The sequence below is a fragment of the Megalops cyprinoides genome, chromosome 3 (assembly GCF_013368585.1).
Source record: "Megalops cyprinoides isolate fMegCyp1 chromosome 3, fMegCyp1.pri, whole genome shotgun sequence".
Classification (NCBI taxonomy): Eukaryota; Metazoa; Chordata; class Actinopteri; order Elopiformes; family Megalopidae; genus Megalops; species Megalops cyprinoides.
Genome location: NC_050585.1, coordinates 1,955,096 through 1,982,940, shown reverse-complemented (window position 1 = coordinate 1,982,940; position 27,845 = coordinate 1,955,096). Strand labels below are relative to the sequence as shown.

Genomic DNA, 27,845 nt, shown 5'->3' with positions numbered 1-27,845 from the left:
ACTATGCCCCACTAACACTCAGCCGAAGTGATACAGAACACTGTTGAAAATGAATTAATGTTTAATAGTACAAGCACAGATTCAGTCTTATTGCAGTGCCCTTTTCACCTAACTTTCTCACACTTGCCTGACAACAGACACAAAACAAGCCCACCTGAATTCAATGTTGAATCAATGTAACCTTGCTATTTGGGGATGCCCTACCTAATCAAGAATGTTACTACAGGAATCACATAAGTAAACAACGAATAATTATAAAGGAAACTGATTTTCCTTGAAATATTAGGAATAACAGGACAGTAGTTATAGAGAAAATGTCTGCAATCAACAAATTTCATTGTGCATTTATTTATGAAGGCCAAGTTATATTGTGTATTTATTTAAGTAAGTCAAGTTATCACTAATCTCACAGCAATATATTTAGTTATTTTCTAAGTTATTAACAACAAAAGAAACAACCCACCTTAGGATCAATAACGCAGTTAAATTGTCTATCGCATTTTTGCACTTAATACACTCATGATGTAGCCTATGCGTGTCAAAATCACGAATGCAGTATGCAATTGATTTGTACATCAGGTAGAAACACATTTGCTGATAAAAAGAACTAAGGCGGAAATGTTGAATAGAGGCGGTATTAATTTTCATCATTCCTAATATTAGAATATCAGTGTCAGCCTTGTGCAAAAGATCAAAGAGAACGACGGTGGAAGGGAGTGCTTTTTGGAAGGGGGAGTGATATTCCTTTAAGAGTTTTGCTCCCATTCGTAGCGCTGTCCCTGAAACTTGGGGAAGTCTGGCAAGTGGCGTTCACTGTTTGGATCCCGGAGGAAGTGACGGGACTAAATGAGAAAGTCAGCGGGGGTACTAAAACTACCTAAGGAGAAATACAGTAGCTTGCGAACTGGACTTAAAAAGGCAGCGTGAGTTAACGTTGGAAAGTCTTGCGGAGAAGAGAAGGAACTGCGATTTCGTTAGCTAAGACAATTCATCGCTTCCTCGTAAACAAGCGGCGACAGAGTGAAAGACTGAGGTTGCAGTCCTACACAATTACAAGACGCAACTTCAGCCGATGAGACTTATTCGAGTCTTTAACTTTTACAGCATGATGCCCTTTTAGCGTTGCCTTAAAATAATGGGAGCCTGGAAATCACCCGGATATTACATTATCACGGATTTATAGACGTAGCCTGAAAAACTTTGCCAAGCGAACCAAACCCCATGTAGTCTAGCTAGCTATCAGTAGTGTTCTGTAGAGTAGTTTTGGAAGCATTGGCCCTTTCAGACTCGAGTTTATTTCAGGTTTGCGTGCGTTTCTGAGTTTTTTTTCTGGAATGTTTGCGAGGTGGATTTTACCGGTTTCAGTTCGGAGTAATCGAGTTCTCGTGGCACTCATACTTTTAATATCGTTCAGCGTTTGCTCGGAGCTGAAGGTGCGAGTACGTTTATCTGATGGACAGATAGCTGAGGAAACCCTGGAAGCAGACAGCGAAAAAGATTCCATCACAGTGGAGTTTAAGCAAGGGGATGGCACGCTGATCACTTTCGTTGCTGATTTCAAGCGGGTGAGTTGTGTGATCTTGTGTTTGATATTCACGCGACGTGTTCGGACAGTGCATTACCGATGAGGTGTGCTCTGTGAAAGTACTAATGTGATCGTTGTATGCGTGGTAGCTAGTTAACTTCATCGCGCCTTTTGCATTTACTGGTTAGTTTGTAAGAAGTATCGTTTCGTGGTAGTGCTCTATTTGCTTACTTAGTAATTAATTGGCTACCTAGCTAGCTATACGTGTTTGCGGGTGCTGTTGAGTACTCCTGTGTTTTGATCCAAAATTAAATGACTGACAACGCCATTAATGTGAGGCTACAGCTGTGCAGCTCAGTTTCTTGCCATTCTGAAACATAACATTAAAGATCCGAAATGCCAACGTCGACCTAAATCTGACCAAGGAGCTTGCTTTTTAAACTCTTCTGTTCCAAACGTTCAACCGCACAAAATACCTTACATCATATGCATCAAAATTTCATTTAAATGTTGTATCACACTTATGTAGCCGTAAAGCAGGACTGTATCGTAACCTCCTGCTGCTAGGTAGTTACACCACTGTTACCTTCTCTTAGATCTGCGATATTTAAGCGACTTTTCTCTTTTTATGCAAACCCACACTCAAATGATGACAACTACCCACATGCACGTAGTGACTAATGTGCTACTGTACTCAGTGCGGATTGTACTTTGTGCTGGGGAGATGGTGGAACCTGTTGGCCCACAGGGCATTGCTCTGTTACTCACAATCTCTATTGATAATCTCATCGAGAGTGTTACTTAGACAAGGAATGTGCAGCTCCTGCCCAGAGGGTCAAATGGTTTCCTTCCTCGTCTATATGTGTACATAATTGCCTCTGGATTAAAACTGATTTTGACTGGAACAGTTTATCCCATGATATGGGCTTAGAACTACTGAATCCTCCATGACCAATGATCTGCATACTGATCTACAGACCACACTATTGTGCATTGAGTGTCGTTGTCGTGTCAGTTACACAAACAGGCTGGTCTGGAGTTTGTGTGCACGGAAGCACATGCATTTGTGTGTGTGTGTGTGTGTGTGAGAGTGACTAACTATGTGTATGGAGTGTATGGGGTGTGTCTGCTATAGTTGTTAAGTAGTAATGTGGTTTTTAACCTAGATGGCTTGTAGTGTAGGATCTTAATACTGACCTTTGTGGCATGCACCTTTGTGTACAAGTACTCTCCCCAAGCCAGGACGCCAATCTGTCAGAGGGCCTTTATCTCCAGTCCATGTATTTGATTGCTGAATACCAAATCAAGTGGCAGTTGGCAATATCTTTTAGGTCTTTGCGATGATTGGTTGGGGATTGCGCCCCCACCTCTCCAGCCTCTCTGGACACTGAGGCTGCTGAGATCGTCATGCTTTGGCACAATACAGGTCATGCTTTGGCAAATACAATACAGATTTCTGCAGTATGAAAACAGTGGGATGGGTACTGAGAAGAGAGTCTTGACCTGTTTGTGTGTTGCACACAATACCTGGGATCACCTTCATGACCCTGTGGGCTGGGCACTGGTGGACGGTGGCTGCTGCAGGCGCTGCCAGGTGTGGTTGTTACTGGCACGGTAGAGCCACATTTTGCAAGATGCTGCTGCCAGTCCATGCCTCACCTCCGTTTGCCTGTGCACTGCTGTAGGACGCCCGGGACACCAGCCACTTCCAGAGGTATGTGCGGTTCGGCTCAGTGGAAAGGCATGTGTCTGTGATTGCTGTATTCGGAGAAAAGCTGATGGCCAGATGTTGAGAGAATACTCTTCTGCAGCGTGAAATGGATAGCTCTTTGGTCAGCTCTAGACTTGAGCTCAGCACAACTCACCTTCCACACCAAAGGGCCATTTTTTTGGCTTTTATTTTAAAAAAAGCGTCCCCCCCCTAGAGTCACCACACAGTGTACTCCCTCCTGTTGGATCGCTCAGTTTGGGCTGATTTTCTGTCACATTCTCTTCACAATTTCAACCCTGCTAGGATGGAGGTCCATTTTGTTCCATGGACCGGCCCATGCATTCCCTATATGGCTTGACCTATATGGCTTTGGTAGGGGTATACAATGGAACAGTCACAGCTGTCCCAAATGAATGGTGTAACTTTGGTGTTTAGATGCCTTGTAATGCTGCAAGATGGTTGTTTAATTGCTCATGTATATATGGCCTTCCTGTAGTCATCGATTCCTGCTCTCCTACTGTTACTAAGGACTCTAACAATGTTAACATGTTAGGTAAAAGTAATCTGTTAGCAGGTGATCCAAAAAAAATCAGGAATGTCCATCTCATTCTATGTGTTACACAGAATCAAAGTAATGTCACTTGCTTAATATCATTAGCTAACATTATGCAGATTTCAGTCTTGGTAAATGAGCAGTACATATCACATGTTCTCATCCCCATTACGGCTGCCCCTGCCTAAAGATTTTCCTAGTCGACTAGTAGTCGTTAGTTCAAGCCATTAGTCGACTAGTTGTCACACGTTTATGACATTAATTTAATTATTTAAATAGCCTATATATTTTTGGGGGCATCAGAAAATGGTTTGAGTTCCAGGGCTGAGGAAGAATGTCATAAGTAACAGTGTTAACACTGTGTTATGTTACAGAGGAATACAAAACCGTAATAAAGAGCCTTTATATATAAATTTTACAAGCGCACGCACAAAGCGAGCCGCCTGTTAATGACACAATCTTAACAGCAAAAGCGGTAATGATTCTGAATATGTCTGAACAACCAGCAAGGAGACTGAACATTTTGTTAATTTATTTCAACACACAACACATAACATCACACAACTTATGAACTTGTAACACCAACACAATAACTTATAAAACAAATTATAAATAAAAAACAGAACATGAAGTTAAACATGAAGTAAGCGAGGTAATTTAGTTTCCCCAGTCCCCATGAACACTTGGATAAGCCTAATAGCGCATACGACAATTTTTTATTTAGCTGCATATAGCCTTAACTTAGCAATTTGGTAATGTTAATTAGGCCATTAATTATTTAGCATAATGGAATAACCCTTTCGCGCGTACGGTCACACCGATGTGATTAGCCATTTAGCGTGTATGCTAAAACCGGTGCGATTAGAACACTAGATTGGAAAAACTCTTGCTAATTTTAGCTTTGAGGAAACAGTGATTTAACGTTAAAAAATATAGCAAATGTGGCAGTGAAAACTATGAGAAGCTTAATGATGCTAATGAAAACATAACGAACCATGTAATCCAATAGTGCACTACATTGCATAAAAATAAGTTACGTGCGAAAGGGATAATAACGTTAGTCTACTTAGGGGAGAGCCGGGACGAAAGTAAAACTTTTCAGATAAATGTCATTTTAAAAGATAACGTTAAAGACAAAGTAATTTTCGTTGTGATCAACAACTCACGTGTGTGTTCTATCAATACTAGGTGCTATTTTGTACAAATGTGGAACGACTTCGGTATAATAAAATAATAATAGTTGTTATTGTAGAGGGACGAAAGAAACAACTGTTACAATCGTCCCGACAATGACTCCTGACAGTTAAACCTGACTTGCTTCTAAACTGAGAAATTCTGACATGGCAAACTTCAGGATGTGTTAAAGTACTAATTAATCTGTCAAATGATCATGACTATGACACATGAAACAATAGACACAACTTGTCATTCAAAAAAAAAAAAAAAAATACTGCTTGAGTGAATTTTCTTTCTGTGATCGAAAACAGCTTCTCAGGTATAACTCTGTATGATGTATCCACGCACATTTTTGGGGTTCTGGTAAGTGTTACATGCTGTATATGCTGACGCAGTCTGGCATATCAGACTAGTATGGGCTTGGAGAAAATTGCCGTGTTACTTTCGTCCCGGCTCTCCCCTACAGGTTTTGGATGACAAGTCATGTTTGATAAGTCAATGAATGATAAGCGAGTATTTGCATGCAGAGTTTGCATGTCACCATCTTGGGGTCGTCCTTTACATGCTCGAAATGATCCCACACTTTGGAGGATTTCCTGCCCGACATAACTTTTTGACGACAAGACGCAGCTCCCAAATGGAGTTTGAGGGGTTGTTTTTTCTGTGACTAACCGACCAATCAAGACTTGTTCGACGAAGACTCTTCTTATCGACTAACATTTGGTCGACTATTAGGGGGCAGCGCTAGAAAACATTCTAGAAAAGTGGTTCCCAGCAGAGAAGTTGTTCTGATTTTACAATGTCAGTAAACATTTAAGCCTGCCTAGGATGTTGCTGTCATCTAGCTATAAGCTTTAATACAGCAGTAAATACCCAGTGAAATATACTGTAGTTAGCCCCAGCTAACTCACTGAACATGTAGTATATACACTAAACAGGGTGAGCTAGATGGCTACTGATCATTGGTGTAGTTTAGCTAGCTTTATAGCAAGGGAATTGTCCAGCCAGACAGCAGACTTTTGATTGATTCTGCCAACACTTCGAAATTATAAAAGCTTTTTGAATCTTCAACCCATCCAGATCAATCATTGCAGCTCTAGTGACATGAGTGGGCATCGAGAGTTACAGTCCAGGAATATAGAGAGCGCTCTCAGAATATGTGTCACATTCAAAAAACAAGCACAGAAATACCACATTTTTGCACCTATCAACTAATATCTTTCAACAGTGGAGGTTTTTAGGAAGTTTTGAAGCATCCTGAGCCATCAGTGTCAAACTATTGTTGAATCAAGATGGGCCCTAGCTATCTTCATTAGATTTTGATAATAAGAAATAACCTGAATTAGGCTGCATTGGAGGTAGCTTGATGCAAAAATGCTGAAACTCCAATAATGACTCTGAAAAAATGTCAGAGGGTGGAATAAATTGCCCAGGAATGCTTGTGGGAGGCCCTCTGTGTTCAAATTGCCATAGAATGGCAGCTGCTTGTACTCATGCTTAGGAAATGCATTGTTTTGCAGGAACACACTTATCTTTTTTTTTAAACTTGGAGGAAAAGTTAGCATTATATTTTGCTTCCATTTTGCGTCCTCGACTGAAAATTGATTCATAATGTTCAGGGACTCAATAGGTAAGTGCATCTGTGACGTAGGGGTCTTCAGGTATCACTAAAATAACTGGTGGGTATGTGGCTGTAGAAAATATGCTTAATTAGAGGGGAGAAACAAGGAAATTCTGGCCAACCAACTCTCCTCTGTCCCTAGCAGAATATTGCCAATGCAGTGTCCGACATTAAGACAGCCAGCCCTCCAATTGCAGGTTAAAGCTGCAGTCACAAACCACTCTCCCTTTTACTGTAAAAAGTAAAAATGATCATGACTTACAATGTTGTTAAAAGAACCCTTGTAAAATGTAGTTCCTTTTTTTTTAACTGTAAATCAATGGCAGGACACCTAATTTTCCATTGTGAAATCTCCTGTTGGTCATCTCTGTACAATCTGTCCAATCATATGCTACATATGACAGCATGGTGCAGATTCCTGTACTCTGGGAGAATTCAGCTTGATTCAGCAAGTAACTAGCTAGTTCTGGTCTGCACGTAGTTATCCTGTACTGTGTCTGTCATATTGTATATTTTCATACTTGACCCTACTGTCAATATAAAAATATGGAGACACTAACTGGCAGTGACAAATCAGGCAGCAGACAAATCAAGACCATTTACTGAGCTGTATTTGTCATTAGATACAGGGGAGACCCTTCTCTGATATTGAGTGACTGTGTGGGTATCCATCTAGCTGCTGGAACAAAAAGTTCATTTTAGACCCCACCACCTTGAGCTGCCCATTACTGGTGGCAGATGGCACGGCTGGTTGCAGCTCCATGCTTATACAGATTATTCTGCACTTGAGATGAGTGTCTTGCAGCCTGAGCCACTTAGGAGCCCATTGAATCATTCTAGTTTGAAACTTAAACTTGCCTTAATACCTGCAGACAGTTTCAATGTTATTCTGTGTGTTTTAAATGAAATCAGATATGTTCAGAGGGACCCCATTCAAAATGAATGTTTGAAATTATCACTGTCAAAAGTCTTAGGCCTGAGTGTTGAAGGCTAAACTAGGGAGGTAATTGAAGTCTATTAATTAAAGGTACTTTAATGCAGAGTGTTGGAACCTCAGTCAATAACATTATTTACAAGGGGTTTATGAAAAGGTTTTTTTTTTATTTTTATAAATTATCTCCTCCTGTAACTTCATTCAGATTCTGTGAGTGCTTGCAGCTGTAGTGAAACATTTCAAGATGTCTCTCAGGCTGTATTATCTTGTTATAGTCCAGCTGCACAGCATTGAGGCATTGATGGTGCGTGGATTTCATTCAGTCACTCATCTCCTTTCCTGGGTGTGTTTTTCATCCACTCTGTCTGTGTCTCATTGATTTATGGGAAATCTGAATGACTACGAAGGATGCATGGCAGAAGAGAAGTTTCTGCATAGCCTGGCTATCTTGTAGAGGAAATGCTTATAAAGGAGTACCAAGTGAAGGGGATGAAAATCGTGAGCAAGAGATGCCATCTCTCACCAGTAACTGAGTTGTTGCATGCAATTGAATAGTCATGTCTGAGCCAATGAGGAGGCGGCATTGCATTATCTCTGCCAGTCTCTTTTTATACCTGCTGCTGTAATTCAGTGGAATTTTTTAACATTGCCGTTGCTATGTTTAATGTTCCCGAGGGTTTGTTTGTATGATTAAAAGGTGTATAGGGGTCTGTGGACTTGGCAGAGCCGGCCTCTTGTCCACAGCCCTCCGGGACAGATGGAGCCCCGGATATGATCAGCTTCTCTCTTTCAGAGCATCTTGTCTTCGTGGTTTGTCCTTTACCCTGTGCTCGCATGCTCAGCAGTGAATAGGGCCTCCGGTTTGCTAAGAGCTCATTTGCCATATGGCCTAAGCTATGACGTCTGTCATGAATACTACCTTAATGAAAAGGGTCCAGAGCATTCTGTCTCATGTAAAAGGGAAAAGGAGTGATGCCTCCACAGAGCTTTCGTTTATTCAAGACACAACGACTAATGGGCCACAAAAAGTATAACAAGGTTTACTTAACAAATGGCATGTTGGCTTCAGGCGCCTAAATGGTAGAGAGAGACAGGCACACGTATTCTCCATCCCCGTCAGCTCCTCTGGGATGTGTGCTCTAGGAAATGCTGGAATGTGCCATGTTGCAGGCAGATGGCCCTGAACCACACTTTCAGATTTCCAGCCCATTCTGGTAAACATTTGACGTGTACTTTACAAGAAATGCTATGTGGAGTCTGTAGAGCATTCGACTCAGAGTAGCATTTAGTGCTAACTTCTTTTTGTCATTGCTAAATGCTACTCCATAGGACAGAAGGAATACCAATAATGGGTCCTCTGCTGCTGGATAGTAATAGACCCTTGACAGCTTGGCCATGTCTGTCCTGTAGCCAGCAGAGCCAGTAAACTACTATAAGCAGAATATTCTGTCTGCCTTAAAAGAAATTTTGCAATCATGACAGTGTGTGGAAAATGGTTAGTATCGATTCCAAATATAGCATTCAGTTAAATGCCACATGACACATCTTATTGTTTGAGCAGATGGGTTGTTATATGTAACTGCTCACAGCTGCCACCTAATACTCATACTGAATTGATCCCACCAGTGTCCCAGTATTTTTGCGAGGATTGTCTTATTACAGTAGCAATTAATAGCAATAATTTTTATTTTCCCAGCAGACAGCCTTGTCTAGTGTGACTTGAATTAGGTTTTAAAAACTGCATGAATGCAGCTGGATATTTACTGAAGCAATATAGGTGAGGTGTCTCAAGAGTACAGCAGATGTGGGAATTGTACCTGTAGCCTTCTGGTTACAAGTCAGGTTACCTAGCCACAGTGCCACATTTCCACCATTATTGAGTGTTTGTTGTTGTGACCCTTCCCAGCACTTTGTGGGAGGAGCAGATGATTCTGGAAAAACTGGAAGTGTGTAATGTGCCTTGTCTCTGTCTGCCATTTCGTTTTGTCAGAAAAGAGGCATTTATCATGTCACACAATGGTATTGAGGGTAGCTTTGAAAGAGTGAACCTGAGAGCGCTTTTGTTGACAGTGTCTTTGAAACAGCATTGTCTCTCTGTGCTCCGTGAGGCTGCGGCTGATCGACAGCTCTCTTCTCCTTCCAGGGAGGTGGGCACTTCCATGTGTGCCCTAACATTGGAGCCTTGAACCCCACTGGGTTCATTTCATATACCTTCTGGAGCTAAAGAACATTCTGGTTCCCTTCTCTGGGAATCTCCCCATCGGGGTATGCATGACCAGTTTGGCAGTAGGCTGTCATTGTTCCATTCAAAGCAGTCACACATCTGATAATAACCTTGAGCTCATTTATTTCTGGCTGTCCAACAGCTGAAAGGAGGAAATGGTTAACATACTTTTTTGCTTTTTTATGGTGCTTTCACCAACTTGTTAGTATGCAGGATCCATCTACAGCTTTTAGTACAACTGCTTCTGATATTAAAAATGCCCCCTAGAACAGAACCTTGTTTGTACATTGCTAATAGAAGCAGTGACTATATTATTTATTATGAGACATCATTTTACTATGAGATGTGAATATTATTAATTGGTTAAATAATTTATGTAAAGGACATTAAACACCCATCAGACTGAAAATTTGTGATTTACTGCATGTATGCAGTACTCACACTGTTTTCTCTCTAGAGCCCAAGCCAACTGATGGAAGCAATTGTGCTCCTTTTGCACAGACTTGATGCTGTTTTGCAGTAGAGTGTGACGCGGGTGACACAGGGACACCTGAGCACAGGAATTTTGCCCTCTTACCTATGTGATATCATGATGAATCACATGAACGTGGTGTGACCCTGGCTGCATATTTCCACTCTTGGAAGATCTTTGGTGTTTTGCTAGCTTTTATGCCTGCTTTATGGAGGGGGAACAGATTCTGCTGTCAGGAAGCTATGACACATCATGGGAAAATGTTCAGCAGGGTGCTGCATGTGATGAAGCAATCGTATTTTTTGAGGGAGTGCTGTGTGATTCCCATCAGGTGATTTCACCACCACTCGATTTTCTGGAATATCGGTAAAACGTTCTGTACGCCCCCAGACTATGGAACACCTTCTCTGACTCCACTAGGCCTGCCCAGTGCTTTACTTTCTATTTCAAAGCAGTATACAGCTTGTCACTGTTTATAGAAAAAGAAAAAGCTTTTCACAATGTGCCTCGGAACCTTGGCAATCAAGGTACATTTGAACATTTAGTTACTCATTTGTTATAGGTGGGCATGTAGACACGCATGAAATAATCTTAGTAAGGAAATCATGCATGAGAGTTACCATTTTTAAAACATAAAATGCCCTTAAGCTCAACTGAACAGAGTCTTCTGAACTTCTGAACAGAGTCAGACTGGTTTTCCGGTTTAATGTAAGGTTATGGTTTTGTTCTTAATAGTGTTTATTGAGGTAAACTTGACTTGTATTATTATACGAATGCAACAGGAAATGTCAGAGTCCATTTTGCAGATGAATTTTAGCCATGCATGGGAAGTGATTTGACCTTGTGGAATGCATGAACAGTAATATTTCTGGTGGAATAACTGAAGATGTAGTGAAACTGTACATTTGTAAGAAGATGTTTCTTCTTCCACAGTTTGATGCCATCTTCAAAAAAGCACAATTTCATGAAAAGTTTATTTTTGTAATGTAATGCTTTATGTATTTTACTGCAAAATTTACACTTATCTCCAAACCGTAATTGAAAAGGACTGGAAAGCCAGGTCTGGGGTTAGGCCACCTTCAGTTTCTGTGTTTTGTATTGATCTCTCAACCTTTTTTCACATTTTTATGAGGAAATGCAAGCAAAGGATGTGCCCACACCCACATCTTACCACACCATTCACCCAGGGCTGAAGTCCATTTGGCTGCCCACATAGTCAGGTTCTGTTTTTTCATTAACTGCTTCCTCTGGCTGGGAGAGTGTATCTAGCTCTCCGCATGGATCCAGTTGCCTGATTTATATGCAAAAGAGGGCTGTGCCTTCACCTCTAAAATATGATATGTACTGTATATTCTGTTTGCCATTTTTGTACAGTATACCAAAATAATCAATTAAATATTAATCTGACTCTACACATACGGGCTATCGTGTGCAAACATGAAGTTTCAGATGACAAACTGTTATAGTTCACTGTGCTTTGTACACAACAGCTGACGCTGTGTCCCCATGGTCACTGACTGGCTGTTGTCTTTATTTAACACAAACAGGGGAAGATGGTGGGGGGTTTTAACGCAGCTTCTTCCACAAGCTGTGATTTTTTTCCATGTCTCTCTAGACAGGGAAGTACACATCAAACAACGTCCCCATTCCACACAACTCTAACGTCCCTAAAACTGCCTAGACAGTCAACACCTTACAAACCTCCATCATGTTGTGTTCTTCATGGAATCTAATATGTATGAAAATGGATATCCCTGCTCTGCCCTTTGGACAGTATATTGCAATTTTGTTTGCATGCTGTTTATTGATGTCTGCTAATTACAGATACAGTTAGTGTCTTCCTTAAGATTTTGACAATATGAGGTAAGAAACTTTTTATTTATATATTCAACACAAAAATATCACAGGATTTTAATTTACAACAATTTAGATATGATATTGATGTGAGAGCAGGGTGAGAAATACAGGGGGTCTCGGGGGGTCCGAGACCCCTTGATTGACACTTAAGACCACCAGGAAGCCTCAACAGCAAAATTTTGGGGCGTCTCTGGAAAAATCTTTTAAAAACTATTTGTCACTTGCAGTTGTCACTAAAAATGTCTTTTAACCCTTAAAGCCCGACAGACGCAGTCTGCGTCCAAATACACATCCGTTCTTCTCGGTTGAATTGCTCACTAAGTATTCATCGCTAACGATGCTAGTTGCTCGTCTATGCGGCGAAGTGTTGGCGAGAAAAATAATTTTGAACTTACATCAAATTTAATCATAGTTACAATCTGCACACAGCTCTGCATCCATCTCCACACCCTTTTCATTGCAATGATTCAAAAGTTGTGGTCAAAAGACTTGCGCAGGTTTTCATAAAATAAAGCACATCATATGGCAAACTGTATTATGAATAATCGTCATACATGGATCCATAAGTTTTGTATGTTTGTCTGACGTTACTGAAGTTACCAGATCGTCTATGAAACACAATCTACACACACAATCCACACTCTACATACGATTATTTATTTACTATTCACAACCTGAACCCCTGCCCCCCCCCCCCCCCCCCCGAAAAAACCTCCCGTATTTTGAAAACTACGCACCTACCTTCCCAACCTACCTTCGCACACTGTGTGAAAGTGTACATTTAAGGCTGCACATATTTAATGTTACATCACAGCACGAGTATAGGAATTTTCTGTACAACCTACATGAGGATTTTCCTTTTCCTGAACTGTTTAATTACTCAGTTCTATTTCATTGTGCCCTCATGTCAGATGCTTTCATGTGTTGTGCTAACTTAGCTAGCAAACGAAGGCAGTGAGTTGGCTAGTTAACTAGCACAGAGTGTTTATGTATGTGGTACCTGGCTTCTAGTTATCTACCTGGTTAAGTAGATAACTAGCTACAGTATTTTGAAGGATATCCATTATAGGAAATGTAAAACATAAGGTGAATGTACATTTCAGTGCCATTGTGGTGCACTTTAGGCAAAGGCGTCTATTTTAGAGCTCTGTCTCCCAGTTCCCATGTCCATGAAGATAAAATGTATGACCAGCTGGCTTTCTGCAAATATGTTCTATGCATCAAAGTCAAAATTCATCAGTGCCTAGTAAGCATGTCGTGATACCAGAAATTTAGTAGTTTATTAAAACATTTGAACATTACAAAAAACAACAGTGGCATGTAGCCTTCAAGTAATAAATAAAAAGAAACAACTATTAACATTACAAAAAAAGAACAGTGGCATGTAGCCTTAAAGTATTTAAAACATACAATACTGTGCCTAATTACAAACAATCAAATTTTTATGATGGTACAGCATTTCAATTGCAGTAATTGCAAGACATGAAAAAATATGGAAATAAATAGGCCTATATATAATAATAAAAAGTAACAACTATTAACATTACAAAAAAGAACAGTTGCATGGTATTTTCTTTGCCTCTGAAAAGCTTCTGATATGGTTGGATGTGTACGTGATTGCTGACTTTGCTCCTGCCTCTCCTGGTCGACAACCTCCTCTGGCTGATACTGTGAAAGGAAAATTATGAGATTTCAGTTATCAGGCATAGCTCAATGACTGTAAGAAAACGCAACAGGCTGCGTACACAACACGCACACACACACCTGCAAGTGCAAGCAATACTTTAAATTTACTGACATGGTGACAGACCATTAGTCCGGAAATATTTATTTAAAACGCTAACGTTATATTTTGATGACAGATGACACAGACTGAACGGTAGCCTACTATTACAAGCTATGGTTACATTACGTTGGCCTAAATACGGTAGCCTTTAGCCATTGCAAACGTTGTGTGGAACATGGTTGGCTACACAGCAATGCCAGCTGTCTCAAACAAAAATAATGGTAACGTGTATTTCAGGATAGCAAGGACAACACTTTGGATACATTGTTATTGTAACGTTAACATGAATTGAAACTCACTCACCTTGAATTCTTTGAATAAATCTGGATGTCTGTCTTTGAGGTGCTTCGCTAAGTTGGAAGTGTTTCCTCCTTTCGTCTGAAAACTTCGATGGCACCGTTTGCATACTGGTTTTGCGAATTTATTATTAATCCCTGATGATCCGCCTCGAACGCAAACTACTTCCATACACGACTCTTACGGTTTTTCTTTTCGAGGAGTCGAGGCAGAGCTGTCGCTGCAGCTGCACTTGTCGCCATCTTAACGGCAGACTAGAACACTTCAGAATTTAGTTTATTGCCAAGTAGGTTGCCCCAACAAGGAATTTTTTTGTATGATAGTGATGTATTTGTATGGAGCACTAAGTAGAACGAGTAATAAAAGCAACAAGTACTGAAAAACAAACAGGCGTACATGCTGCCCCCGTCAGGTCCAGAAGAATAACATCCCCGATACCTACGGTACTGTAGAAAAACAAGTACCATCACGTTTTCAGAATTTTGGCATCGACTTTTATACCGAAGTATCGGTTCTCGTGACATCCCTAGTGCCTAGTTAGGGAGCCAAGTTTTCACCTATTTCAAGTGCCACACATGCCTCATACTGTAGAGAATTTGTGGAGGGTACCAAGGACCAAATCATTCACAAGAGACGTGCTTGTAGATGTAAACAGTATGTAGTAAATTTTTTCACTGATGAGGTAACATGAAAAAGCAAGGGGGCTGTCTTAAACACTCAGTGCTTTCACCTTCTAATGTCTCATGACATCTCACATAATTGCTAATCCATTGGTGTTTTATAATGGCAAAGGTCTCCTACTTGCGATTTTGTGGCTTAATACCCAGTGCTTCACCATGAATTACGGAGATGCTGAGCAGAGAAGGTAGAAGGTAGAATCAATGTGTGCATAGTATATGCCTTATTTGCCAACAAAGTCACAAGGATTAAAGCCTAAAGAAAAGATCTCACACTAGTACACGCATTGCTTTTAAAAGTTTTTTTTATTTTTAATCGGGAATTTAGATAAAAATATACGGATGGCCAATAATAAAAAATTTGCAAATATCAGCCCCGATTATCTAACGACCAGATAATCGGTCAATCCCTACTACCTTGCTCTATCTATCCTTATTATCCCCTCTACACTACTTTAGCACTTAACTCAGTATCTTACTGATCTCTTGCAATACTTCTCGATAACTACTCTTAGCATAGTGATCTGGTCATCCCCTGGTTTAATTGGCTAAATAAACTCCTCCCCCTCCACCTCTACTGATTTGTGGAGAATGGTCTGGTGCAAAAAGACTTAAGAATATCAGTTGAGTGAGTGATCACATTGGTGGTGAGATGACTCACCTTAAATAAAACAATTGTCATTTAATAATTATTTGATTACTTAATTATTATTTGCCTACAGGGTTGGGAGGTTACTTTTAATATGTATTCCACTACAGATTACTTGCCCTAAAATGTCATTTGTAACGTATTCTCTTAGATTACTCAAAGTAAGTAACGTAATCTAAATACTTTGGATTACTTTCTGAACACTAGCTACGTTTATGTGCACACATTTTTTTTCATTCAGACTTTAATCATTCCAATTGATGATTCCAAACGTACTGTTTACGTGAAAGCAATCGTATAGTTTGTGCTCTTTCATAATGTCACAAGCGTACAATTAGGATAGATACTCTAACTAGCCAACTAATGTTAGTTCTACAGTGGACTGGTGGCTACACTGTACCTACTACTTTGGGTTGCTTTATAGGGAATTGAATAGAAACAGCAATCTCTGACTTTAATCTAAAAAGTAGCCGGCAAATTGAACACAAAAATCTAGCCTACAACCATAATCCAAATGTATGAGTACTTTGTGTGAGGTGGGAGGGAGACGTGACTTAGGCTCCCAGGGATGTTTTCCTCGGAGACAGAACTCTTCGGTGTCATAGGCGAGCTGAGCACAACATCAACACTGTGTTGGGCTGTGGTAGCCAGCAGCCGTTGTCCCATAATTTTCTCTATTATGCCAAAAAATGGAAAGTTGGTAGGGGCTGCACCACTTTTGTTTTGGTCAGATTTTGCCTTATAATACCCACTCTTCAGCCCCTTCCAGTGGTTCTTAATTTGGTCAATAGACCTGTTTACCCCCACTTCATTAAGCTTCTCCCAAATTTGCTTAAACAGCCTGTTGTTGCGGGATTTGTGCCCATCTAGTCACTCGACTATTCTTAATTCCTTGAGAATGTTTAACATAAGCATGGTCTCTGCTGTTGACCAATTTTTCGCACTGGCGGCCATGTTTTTTTTTTTAAACTCTGTCATGCATAGTAAAACGTCAATATGTCATTACTTGGTGTAATCAGGGGTTAAATTGGGCCGGGGCTGTCCAGGGTGGGGTTTCCCTTTTTTCTGTCAATGGGTTTCGTTAACCCTTTCACACGTAACTTATTTTTTATGCTGTGTAGCGCGCACGTTACGTTACATGGTTCATTATGTTTTCATTAGCGTTATTAAGCTTCTCATAGTTTTCAGTTAACATTAAAAAATATAGAAAATGATAAATCGCCATTTCCTCAAAGCTAAAATTAGCTAGAATTTCTCCAGTCTAGTTTTCTAATCACACCGGTTTTAGCAGACTCATTAAACAGCTAATCACACCAGTGTGACTGTACGCGCGAAAAGGTTAAAAGCTACCTGGCAGATCGTCGATCTCAGTCAATTTTCAGTCAGTCAGACAGCACAGATGGCAGAGTGATAGGTGGATGGCAAGGTAGGGAGGAAAATATGTCAGAAACTGACACTTTTAATAACAGAATGTAAATTGCTCTGTAATTCTGCTTAAACAATGTTTCGATTGTACTAAATGACAGTTTAACGTAAGATAGTTTGCATCAGGTTTCCTCCAATCTGGTAGCTAGCTAACTCTCACATTAAACTAGCTGGCAAGCTCTAGTTAGAGTTAAACTGACAGGCAAGCTTGCATGTATTGAAATCTCTCAGCATTGCCAGGACTATCGTGGTTTGAGCAAAATATCAGAGCAACTCAATTTACACCATGGCTAGGTAATACAGGCAAGTTTGACCATTTCCTAGCTATAACATTAATTAATAACTGGTCTTACTGATACTTTTACAGTAAGATGTTGTGCACAAAATTTTTAGAAAGTCATGGAATTTGATTGTGTTTTCTGTGATGGAGTTAACTGTAATATTATCTATCGAAACTATCGTTTCCACTTTGTGTATTGATGTGGAAGTTAAAATTCTTCTATCTAGCTTGGGATAATGTTTGTAGTTCCTTCTCCAATTTTCACTTTTCTATCTATAGATTGTGGTTAGCAAGATTGCGAGGAAATGGTGATTGAAATTTTATGGGACTTTGAAAAGTCATGGAAAGGTTTGGAAATTTGAAAAGGTGTTGGCAGTCTGTGTATATTATAATATTGTAAGATGTAAATTAATTCCAGTTTAATTTAACTATTAAAATGACTGTTCTATTCATATTACTTTGGATTATTATTCTCTCCTTTAGTGGTAACAACACCATTCCTGTATTTGATACAGATACACAGGAGAGCGCACTTACAGAAAGTTTTTATTGTCATCAGTAGTTTGCGCACTGCCAACAGTATCTAGAATGACTTTGATTAGTGTTTTAGTGTTCAGAGCAGAGGGTTGTCTCACTTTGTTATATTTTATTTATAGTTTGTCAAATGACATCAATCAAATTTTGTAGTCTATGCACACACACATGTGCAACCATGACAACTCTGAAACCACAGAGCCCCCCCACATAACAAATCCCAATTTAACCCCTGCACGTAATGAACATGCACAGATAGTTCCAAGTGCAGAAGGCAATCCGGTTGAGCGTCTACATGGCTAATATTTTCCTATCAAACGGATTATCAGAAATCTACCTCTACCTCTTAAAATCTGACTGAATTCTCGATCGGGTTGGGGTATTTCATTCCAATCAAGGTGTTTACCCAAGGCATTTTCATTCCGATTGAGCTTGAATCCGATTATTAACGGAATATTAGGCTCCATGTAAACACACCTACTGTGTTTTTAACTTTTAACATTTTTTTTTAAGAATGTTCATCTGACTAAGGTTATGAGTGGTCATATTCAAAAAGTTCACTTAGCATTGTTGTGGCTAACATTTTGGCACCCCCATGTTCCATGTTAAGTTTATGGGCATCTCATCACAGTTTCTTCAGAATTGTAAATGTTAATTCAAAAACTGTACATTGCACGAAAGCATGTTAGAAAAGGCATGTGCCACCCTAAATGCACTGTGAGTGAGAAAGGAGTTGCTTAACTATTTAATGCATTATATGTGTAGTGTAAAATTTTTGGAGTAATCGCAGTTTTGAACATGTGAAATTTCACTTGTTTTGTCACTGTATCTACTCGTTAGCTAGTTAGCTTTAATACTATACCTACTAGCCTACTAGCTATCTGAATAGCTAATCCAGTGCAGCAAAACTATGTAAGATGGCTAGCTAGCAATCAATATTAGCTTAAATAATGAAAGAGAACTTACTTCAAGATGCCTCTTCAGGTTAGAGGTTGACTCTTTTGAAGCAGATAGAAGTTTGGTTGCTGGCAAACACAGTTTGCATTGCACTGTTATGTTGCGACCTTATGTGCAATTTGAAAGTAAAATGGTCCCAGTATTTCCATGACATAAACGCGTTGTGCTGCTTTCTTGAAGTCAGGCAGGCTGCGTGCTTTTCTTTTTTTCCGTGAGGGGCATGTGGGAGATACATCCCAGAGTTGCCTATCATTGGATAGATTTTCCAACTGAACAAATATTAAATGAAAAAAAAAAGAAATTAAATGAAAAAAAATCCAATGTAATCCCTTCAGTAATCTAAATGTTTTTAAAAAGTAACTGTATGTGATTACCATCAATTTAAATGGTACCTGTAATGGAATACAGTTACTCGTATTTTGTATTTTAAATACATAACACCGTTACATGTATTCCGTTATTCCCCAGCCCTGTTTGCCTATATATTTATGAATGTGACTATTGTGTTTTCTTGAGTAGAATCCATAATTTGTTAACAAGATGACTTTGCTCTGCCATGCTAGTCAGGTCAAGTGTAACATGGTACAAAATGAAGCATGAACTTTAATCCAACATGTAGAATGTGGAGGGCATAGTATATTCTATTCCAGTGGGAGCTCATTGTAAGGAAATGCAAGAAAAGAGCTTGTTCACACCCACACGTTAGCACAGTGTTTCCCAAAGACTGGGTCGCGACCCACAGGTGGGTCACAGGAGATTTTATTTGGGTCGCCAAATAAATTTGCAGAATTTCTTCCATGGCCCACCCATCACACTTTTTCACGCTTATGATCACACTGGTGTGATTAGCCGTTAAGCGTGAATGTTAAAACTGGCGCAATTTGAAAACTAGATTGGAAAAATTCTAGCTAATTTTAGCTTTGAGGAAACAGTGATTTAACATTAAAAAATATAGCAAATGTGGCAGTGAAAACTATGAGAAGCTTAATAACGCTAATGAAAACATAACGAACCACGTAACATAACATGCGCGCTGCATAGCATAAAATAAGTTACATGCAAAAGGCTTAGCCAGGTAAATAGCATATAATGTGCCTAATGAGATTTGACGTGGAATAGACCTGATGTGGTTAACGAATTGATTGTCGACTATTCTAATTTATTGTTTGACTGAATAGCTGCACACTTGTTCTGTTAATAGGCATGAGCATTTGAAAAAAACTTTCACCAAGAAGCATGTTTTTAATAGTACTGAATGTTCGTATTGTTCTGATAATTGTACTTATAACATTGATTCTAGTATGAAAGAAAACATTGTTTCTTTTACTGATGAGAGGAAAAAAATGAGAGCCTGTTAACTCCGCCTAAAAACATTTATTTGGTCTTATTTATAAAGTATTAAAAATGTGTATATTAGTCTTCCCATTAGTTGTCGCTCTCTCATTTATCGTTTAGACAAATCGACCGGCTGCTATTCATTTCCAATGAGAGTTGGCGATTTAGAGCGACAAGAGACAAGTGGCTGTTGCAAAGCCAACTAAGTGGGGCTAAAATAGACTTGACTCAAGGTCTGTTTTATGCAAATACTGAGTGATGCGACATGGCGAAGCCAGCGTGACACACCTTGCTGAAACAAATGATCCAACATTTTGGTTCCAGTCAAACATGGAGGAGTATCTTATCGTGGCAGTGTCAGGTTTCCCCATACTCTACAATTTGTCTCTTGATACGTGCAGAGATATAAATTTTTTAAAAATGATGCGTGGAGAAGGGTGTACGAAATCGTGGAGACTGGTGTACATATTCATATATATGTGCACTGCAGTCACAGCTTTTAGCTTTAACTTTAATACAGTGCCCAACCACTACCTAGCTACCTAACTAGCTAGCTAGCTAAACTGAACAGCAACACTTGCTCACGAATGCAATGTAATTTAGTGCAACTCAAGAGAAACGTAGTTGTTCATGTTCGTTTGCTAGGTAGCTAGCTAGCTAGTTGTTCATATTAGGCTAGTAAGAAAACGTTCATTATTGTAAAGTTGCTACTGGCAGTCAGTTATGTTTTGTCAGTCATTGTAGCTACCTTATGAACCAGCTTTGCCTGAGCTAACTAATTGAAACACATTGCTGCTTCATGTCATTAATAAGTAGGCAATGATACAGGTTGGTTTCGTTTTTAAGGAACTATACCCATGTGTTCCTCAAATAAAAAGATTTTGGTATACAGCCATGCATCGCTTAACGTCCAAGATACGCTCTGTGAAACAGGACGTTATGTGATTTGGACGTTGTGCGAACACCTATATACTTAGCAAACCTATATGGAATAGGCACGAGATTGGATGCTGCTGCATATGGATCGAAGCATACACTGTTATGCAGTAAACTTTTTAATTGTAATTATGCAAAGTTCACATTAAAACTATAGAAACTACAGTGCAGTACATACGTAAGACATTAGCATAGGCGTTTATTATGACTATCAAGACACATGTATTATATGGTATACTATGTACTGTACCATTATATACCTGACAGCGCAATCGCTTTATTTCCATGAGACATGAGATACACGTGTTGTGTGCGGGAAGTGTTGCCTTCACTACGTCCGGTTACGTCCGCTACCTCCCCTTCTGTGATCGCGATTTTTAAACTTTGTTATAACCTTATGGGACTACAGACGTGCGAATGGATGTAGTCCGAATGGACGGTAGGCGGCGCATGATTGTACAAGCCTTTGGCCTTTTCTTTAGTGATTTTCACAATTTGTTTCCAGTGACTCTGCATTTGTAAATTTGTGTTTCCTTTAGAGCTTTTTAAACATCTCTGCAAATATGGAAGGCTGCTGTAGTATTTCATATCTCATTCCTATCGAGTCGAATCGAATCAGATTGAATCGAATCGTTAGCTTGTGAATCAGAATCAAATCGAATCGGGGGATCTGTGCCAATACCCAGCTGTAGAAACTACAGACATGCGAGTTGCAGATATATTTGCCATTGCTTCATTTAGGCAGAGTAAGTTAAACGCTATAGTTTAACCGCTCGTTAACGCTAGCGGTCTTCCACTGATTAACATGGCATTAGTTAGCTTTGTGGGTAGCCTAATTTAGCAGTGGACAGCATTATAAGCTGCTGTAAGCGATGTTGCTTGAGAATTTTTAGACTTGACAAGGGAGAAACGATAGGACATTTGTTTGTTTACTCACTAGACCTGCCACACTGTTTCATAAGTAAACCTGCAATCAAGTCTGTCAACAGCTTAGCCTACACCACTCAATTACCGTAACGTTAAATGTAATTTTGATGTTTGACTGATGGTTAGGGTTGCCACCTGTCCTGGTTTTGCCGGGATTGTCCTTTTTTTTTTTTTTTTTGAGCGACTGTCCCGGAAAATTAATAATCTTTCCCGGGACACGAATTGTCCCGGTTTTTTGCGAAAATGTACTTCTAGTTTATAATTTTATAGTTTCAAATAAAACCTCATTTGGTTTCCTTCTACTGCTATTCTGTTTTCTTCCTGGTTATGTTTATAGATCCAATCCTGTGCCCAAAAACAGGTAAAACACAGTGACGATTGGCCATGTCTATACTTTTATTTGATTGGTAGGGGAAATACGAAAGTTTACCTTCTTGCCTAGCAAGTGCCCGGGCTGTTGGTCTGCCGCGCATATTCACATCCACAACCCCACCCTGAGTTCAGTTGCTAGCTAGAGGTAACATTATTATTATTTTTTAACTTTCTATTTATTTTGTTGGTTTTGTGAAATGGGTGGAGAGACGGATGAGGAGGACAACAAAACAAAATCGGACGAGCCACCAGTGTAAAAGAAAAATTGATTTACAACGTACAACTCAGACTGGTCGAAAAGAGAACTTTTCTGAATGGGTAAGGCCCACCCAAGGAGACCCGTTCTCTGCCGTCTGTGTTTTGTGTCCAGCAAAAATTTCAGTTAAATGTGAAGGAAAATCAGCGCTGGAAATCATGCAGAGATTTGTTTGTTATGCAAATCATTACAAAGAAGTACCAGAATTTTGTATTAAGCAAACGCAAAAAATCTAGTCATTTTAACTTTTATGACAAACTGCCAAAAACGAGCCAACAAGATGCAGCAGCGAAACTTGGTGTTCCTCAGGCTACTTTGTGTAGTCCATTCAAACAATGATAAACGGTTCCGGCTGTTAATGACGGAGACAGAAAATACATGCGTACGGGGAAAGCACCTGGGGTTGAAGCCGCCGTCGTCAAATGAATGAATATTTTACGAAAGTTTGATTTCAAACTCTGCTACCAGTTCAGCATTGATAGCCTACAGTTTATTTTCAGTTCTGTTAAAAAGAAATGCACTGAAACCCCGACCAAGCCGTGGCTTAGCCTGTATTTGCACTACTGACATTACTAAATTTTGTAAGCATAGCTACTAATTTCTCACATCAATGTTACGAACGTCGAGGGGCCCTTTTGGATCATCTCCGAATCTGCAGCTGGGTACTGTTGTCTGAGTCAGACCGCAGATAATCAACACAACATTTAGGCTGCGCAAACTTGATGCAACACAACAGATAAACATCGGCCACTGCCATCGGTGAATGTCTTCTTATTTGCTGATAGGTCAGTGGCAGTCAACAAGGCGAATATCAGCTGATACCGATGTTTGGCCGATATATCGGTGCATCCCTAGAATTTGGGAATTTTAGTAAGGAATTTAGAGGTATTCATGCATGATGTTGTAATTAATGAAACAAGCCTTTCTGTGCAGTATTTTCAAATAAATTAGCCTCATGGTGGTGCATATGGATGAGCAGAAAAAGGCCAAAGCTTTGCATTGTTCTCACTTAGAATGTGGAGATATCCTCAGTAAATTGTCAGTCTTGCCAGGTCTTAGTGTTACAGTATATGGCTGCATTGTTCATTGTCAGTGTGAGTCCTTGCACACATCAGGCTGATGACTGAGAAAGGTGTTAAGTTTCCCAGAGAACCTTGCAGTAAATAACCTCCCATAAATGAGACCTTTTATGTTTATATGAATGGGCTCTTGAGTAATCTGCTGTGTTTTAGGCGTACTCACACTAGGCCTGGTTGCCTTGTACCGTGCCCGAGCACGATTCCCCCCTCCCCATTTCCCCGCTGGCCTACGCTCACATTGCGCTTAACGTTCCGAGCCTGAACGAGCACGCTTACGTCATCACGATGCAACTTTTTGTGTTGAAGAAAGGTGCTCTCGCACAGCATAATGGAGTTCATGATTGTACTTACTTTGTGGCTTATTTGGAGTGACACACGGCCCTCTCACATGCCTTATAGATTTATCGATTATGCAACGCAGCGGTTTTCATTTAATCGTGCTGCACGTATAAGAAGGTTTTTACGGAGGCAGCTGACGTTTCAGTCATTATGCTAAGGGACAGACCAATGTTTTGTGTCAGACTACAGTAGCCTAATCACAATAAGGTTAGCTACTACTTCTACTTGTGTGTGCGCTACTGTCATCATTGACAGTATGACTTCATGTGACAAACATAGCTAGTTAGCTAACAGGCTACCTATCTGAATGATTGTTGAAGACTAGCTACTTAAACAGGTTGGCTGCTTCCTTTGTGATATTCTTGACTACTCCTGACAACAGCAATGCTTACATTGCCACGTAAAGTATGGTTAGTTTTATTTCGCTTGCTAGTAATCAAGCTAATGTGGGGATCCACAGAGTTGTTTTTAGGTATAGATCTACAGAACTAACCAATCGAATTTTGGAGGTAGCCAGCTTGTTATATTTAAGGAAGTCATCTGGCTAATCAAATGATGGTTTAAAGGAATTATTATGACTGGGATAGATATCCAGATATCCACTTAACTGTTGCTATAACGGATATATTTGTTAAATGGGGCAGTCGCATCATTGACGTCTTGTTCGAGTTCCATGCTCAGGCACGGTTAGCGATCACACTGATGCATACCGTGCCCGAGTACAACTGAACCCGGTTCAACGTGAACTCTGGATTGAAATGACTTGCAGAGCTTCTTCAGAAAAGCTGCTCTTCTTGAAGTATAAGGCAGTCCATGCATTATTCACCCTATGGATCTTTGTTACATTCTTAGCATGACCTTTGATGTACACTGATGTACCATACATATGCATAATCCATTATAAGTGAGTGTGTAGTTCTTATAGTTCATCTGCTGCTTAGTTCTTTATACAGCATGAGTTACTTGCTGTTGAAGTATTTGTCTTTTGACTGTAGAATTTTTCCTCTTTCAACAGGCTACTGTCTTCACTGGGGTTTGAAGTAAAATGTCATTATTTCCACATAATTTCTGCATTACTATCGCAGTTGCGGTTGAATATGCTGCTCAGAGAACCCAAGATTAGAACCCGTATCCTCCTGGGCACCCTGAATGCTAACTGTGTGTTGCCTGTGTTACTGCAGTTCACTGGAAAGTAATGCATTCTCCTCCCCGGGAATATGTTGATGTGTGATGTCATGTATGAGAAACAAGCTGGGTGCTGCAGTCACCTGCTTACCCCTCCCCTTCCACACCTGGCCTTATGTGCACCCAGTCATTCATTTGCATATCAGCTAGAGCAAAGGCAACGTGCTTTTCTTGTTTAAAATCTCATTTGTAATGCTTAATAGGTTTAAATTCAGTGCCTTAAAATTCCAGAGAAGGTTGTTTGTGGTGTATTTTTTCCAAACGGTGAAGGTAAGCACTTTCATATGGTTGTGTTCAGAATGGGTGTCAGAAAGGTGGATCAAAATGTGCATATATCCTGCTGCCATGGGGTTGGAGCCAGGTGTCTGCAGCACGGCTGTGAGCAGGCCCGATGCCCGGTCCCCCGGGTGCACAGGAAGCGAGGCCAGCCAGCAGGATGTGTCGGACACACTTCTCACAGTGTTAATAGCCCTGGCTGCAGTACTCCTGCTTCCCAGCAGTTTGTCAGGCCTGCCAACAGATCTGGTGACAGTCGTGCTCTAAACTGAAATAATGCATGCACATCCAAGCAATCAGAAGCAGGGTGGGATGCACCCGCTCAATCAGCGAGCAGTAATTGTTTCAAACTACAAAAGGCAGACATTAGTTAGAAGCAATAAACCCCTGTAGACTAGGGCTAGTGCGTGTATACTGATCTCAGTTAGGGTCACAGTTGTTTCCAGATGGATGTAGTGCTGGTTGGATGAGGCTGGCTTCACACACAACTGATAAGTGAGGGCATGTCTGAAGTGTAAATGAGGGTTGCAGTTTATATGAGCCATCTGTTGCTTTGGCCATTTGTGAGGCTTCCCCTTACATTGACCTAGCCATTAGAGGAATGGAACAAGAAATCAATTGTCTTATTCTTCAGCCAGTAGAATAATTGCTGGTTGACGTGTCTTAAATTGTTTTGGGTGTATTTTCACATTCTGTTCAATATTTTATGTTGGTAATAATCCAGTGTGCACACTGCAGGAAAAGGAACTGTATTGTTTTCTCCAAGGGTTGAAAAATGCAGCCTGCCGTATCAAATTGTGACATATACGAGATAATGAAGCCACGGTCACATCCATCCATCTCTCCCTCCTTCCCTCCAAGATTAGATCTCTCTTCTCTGTCCCTCATCTCATTTCCTCTCCCTTTCTTATCTTTAATGTTGTTATTGATATTCATTGTCCAGTGCTCACAGCAGGATCGGTGAGATTGTGTCCAGATCAGCACTTCTTCCTCCAAAGGAGTACTTTTTTCTTTTCTTCTCTGTGCCTCAGATCCTTTTGAGTAAACCAGCTGAGAGCAGGCCTTTAAAAAATGCAGCATTAACATGGCGCGTCTATGTGTGTGTGTGTGTGTGTGTGTGTGTGTGTGTGTGTTTCTGTGTGTGTTTGTGTGTGTGTCTGTGTGTGTGTGTGTGTGTGTGTGTGTGTGTGTGTGTGTGACATGTAGGCGCTTCAGAGCGGAGAGAATTCGAGAACGAACTCTATCTGGAGTTGTCCAGTAAAAGCAAACAACACATGTTCTTGCTTGCATAATGTGTTTTTCCGAGCACAGGGTCTACTTATGTACAGATGGAGGAGGTACAAATGAATTGCTCACTGCGCCTAAATATAGCTGCTTCATGAATTTAGTTTTAAAAGAAAAGGACACTTCAAAGAGAAATTACAGTGGAAATCGCTTATAGTGATCACGTCTGTCCGGGTGAAATTGCTCACTATAAGTGGATGATCATTACAACCAAATTTTTCTTTTTCTTTATTTCTCATGCAGATTACCATCTAATTAACATTTGTAGATTTATTACATGATTATAAAGTAATGAACAGACAGCATCACTATTTACTGAATTTTATTGACTCTTTCAAAATACAGTACAGCTGTTTCAAATGCTTTCCAAATTACAGTACTGTACCAATGAAATTACTGAACTGTGTCTATAATTCAAATACACCATAATACTGTATGTAATATATAGCTTATTATAGTTCAAATTATAATTAGGCTATAGCCTAAAACATAAAAGTATTGTGTGGTTTACAAAATACAGTAACGTCAGTAGTACAAATACAGGCTAAGCCACAGCTTGGCCGGGGTTTCAGTGCATTTCTTTTTAGCAGAACTGAAAATAAACTGTAGGCTATCAATGCTGAACTGGTAGCAGAGTTTGAAATCAAACTTTCGTAAAATATTCATTCATTTGACGAGGGCGGCTTCAACCACAGGTGCTTTCCCCGTACGCATCATTAACAGCCGGAACCGTTTATCATTGTTTGAATGGACTACACAAAGTAGCCTGAGGAACACCAAGTTTCGCTGCTGCATCTTGTTGGCTCGTTTTTGGCAGTTTGTCATAAGCTTCGATGAGTCTATGTTTGTCATTGAGAGAAAATGACTTTCTTTTTCCCGTCATGATTTCTGTGCACGCAGCATTAGCCTCAGGTAGCTAGCCGGAAGTAGATGGGTTACAGCGAGGCAAAGTAGGCCTATCAAAATAAAGTGTAAAAAAAAAAAAAAAAGAATTACTGTAGTTTTAATTTTTTCCATATGTTGTCATGTATAAAAAGACCCAAAATTAACACTGTAAGCGGACTACTTGATTACTATAAGCAAATTATTTAAACGGTATTTGTATAGGAATGATTCTGTTCCAAGCTTTTTGATCCATATAAGCGGTTGATCACTATAACCATGATCACTATAAGTGG

The 27,845-nt window shown here is 40.0% G+C and overlaps 1 protein-coding gene across 1 annotated transcript in view; it reads left to right on the top strand.

Moving 5' to 3' along the window:
- The first annotated feature begins 795 nt into the window (after window positions 1-795).
- oafb (OAF homolog b (Drosophila)) overlaps window positions 796-27,845 on the top strand; it is a 32,104-nt gene continuing 5,054 nt past the window's right edge. The window contains exon 1 of the mRNA XM_036525549.1: window positions 796-1,565. Coding sequence (XP_036381442.1) covers window positions 1,335-1,565 — 231 coding nt within the window. The 5' untranslated portion in view covers window positions 796-1,334. The remainder of the gene's footprint in view (window positions 1,566-27,845) is intronic.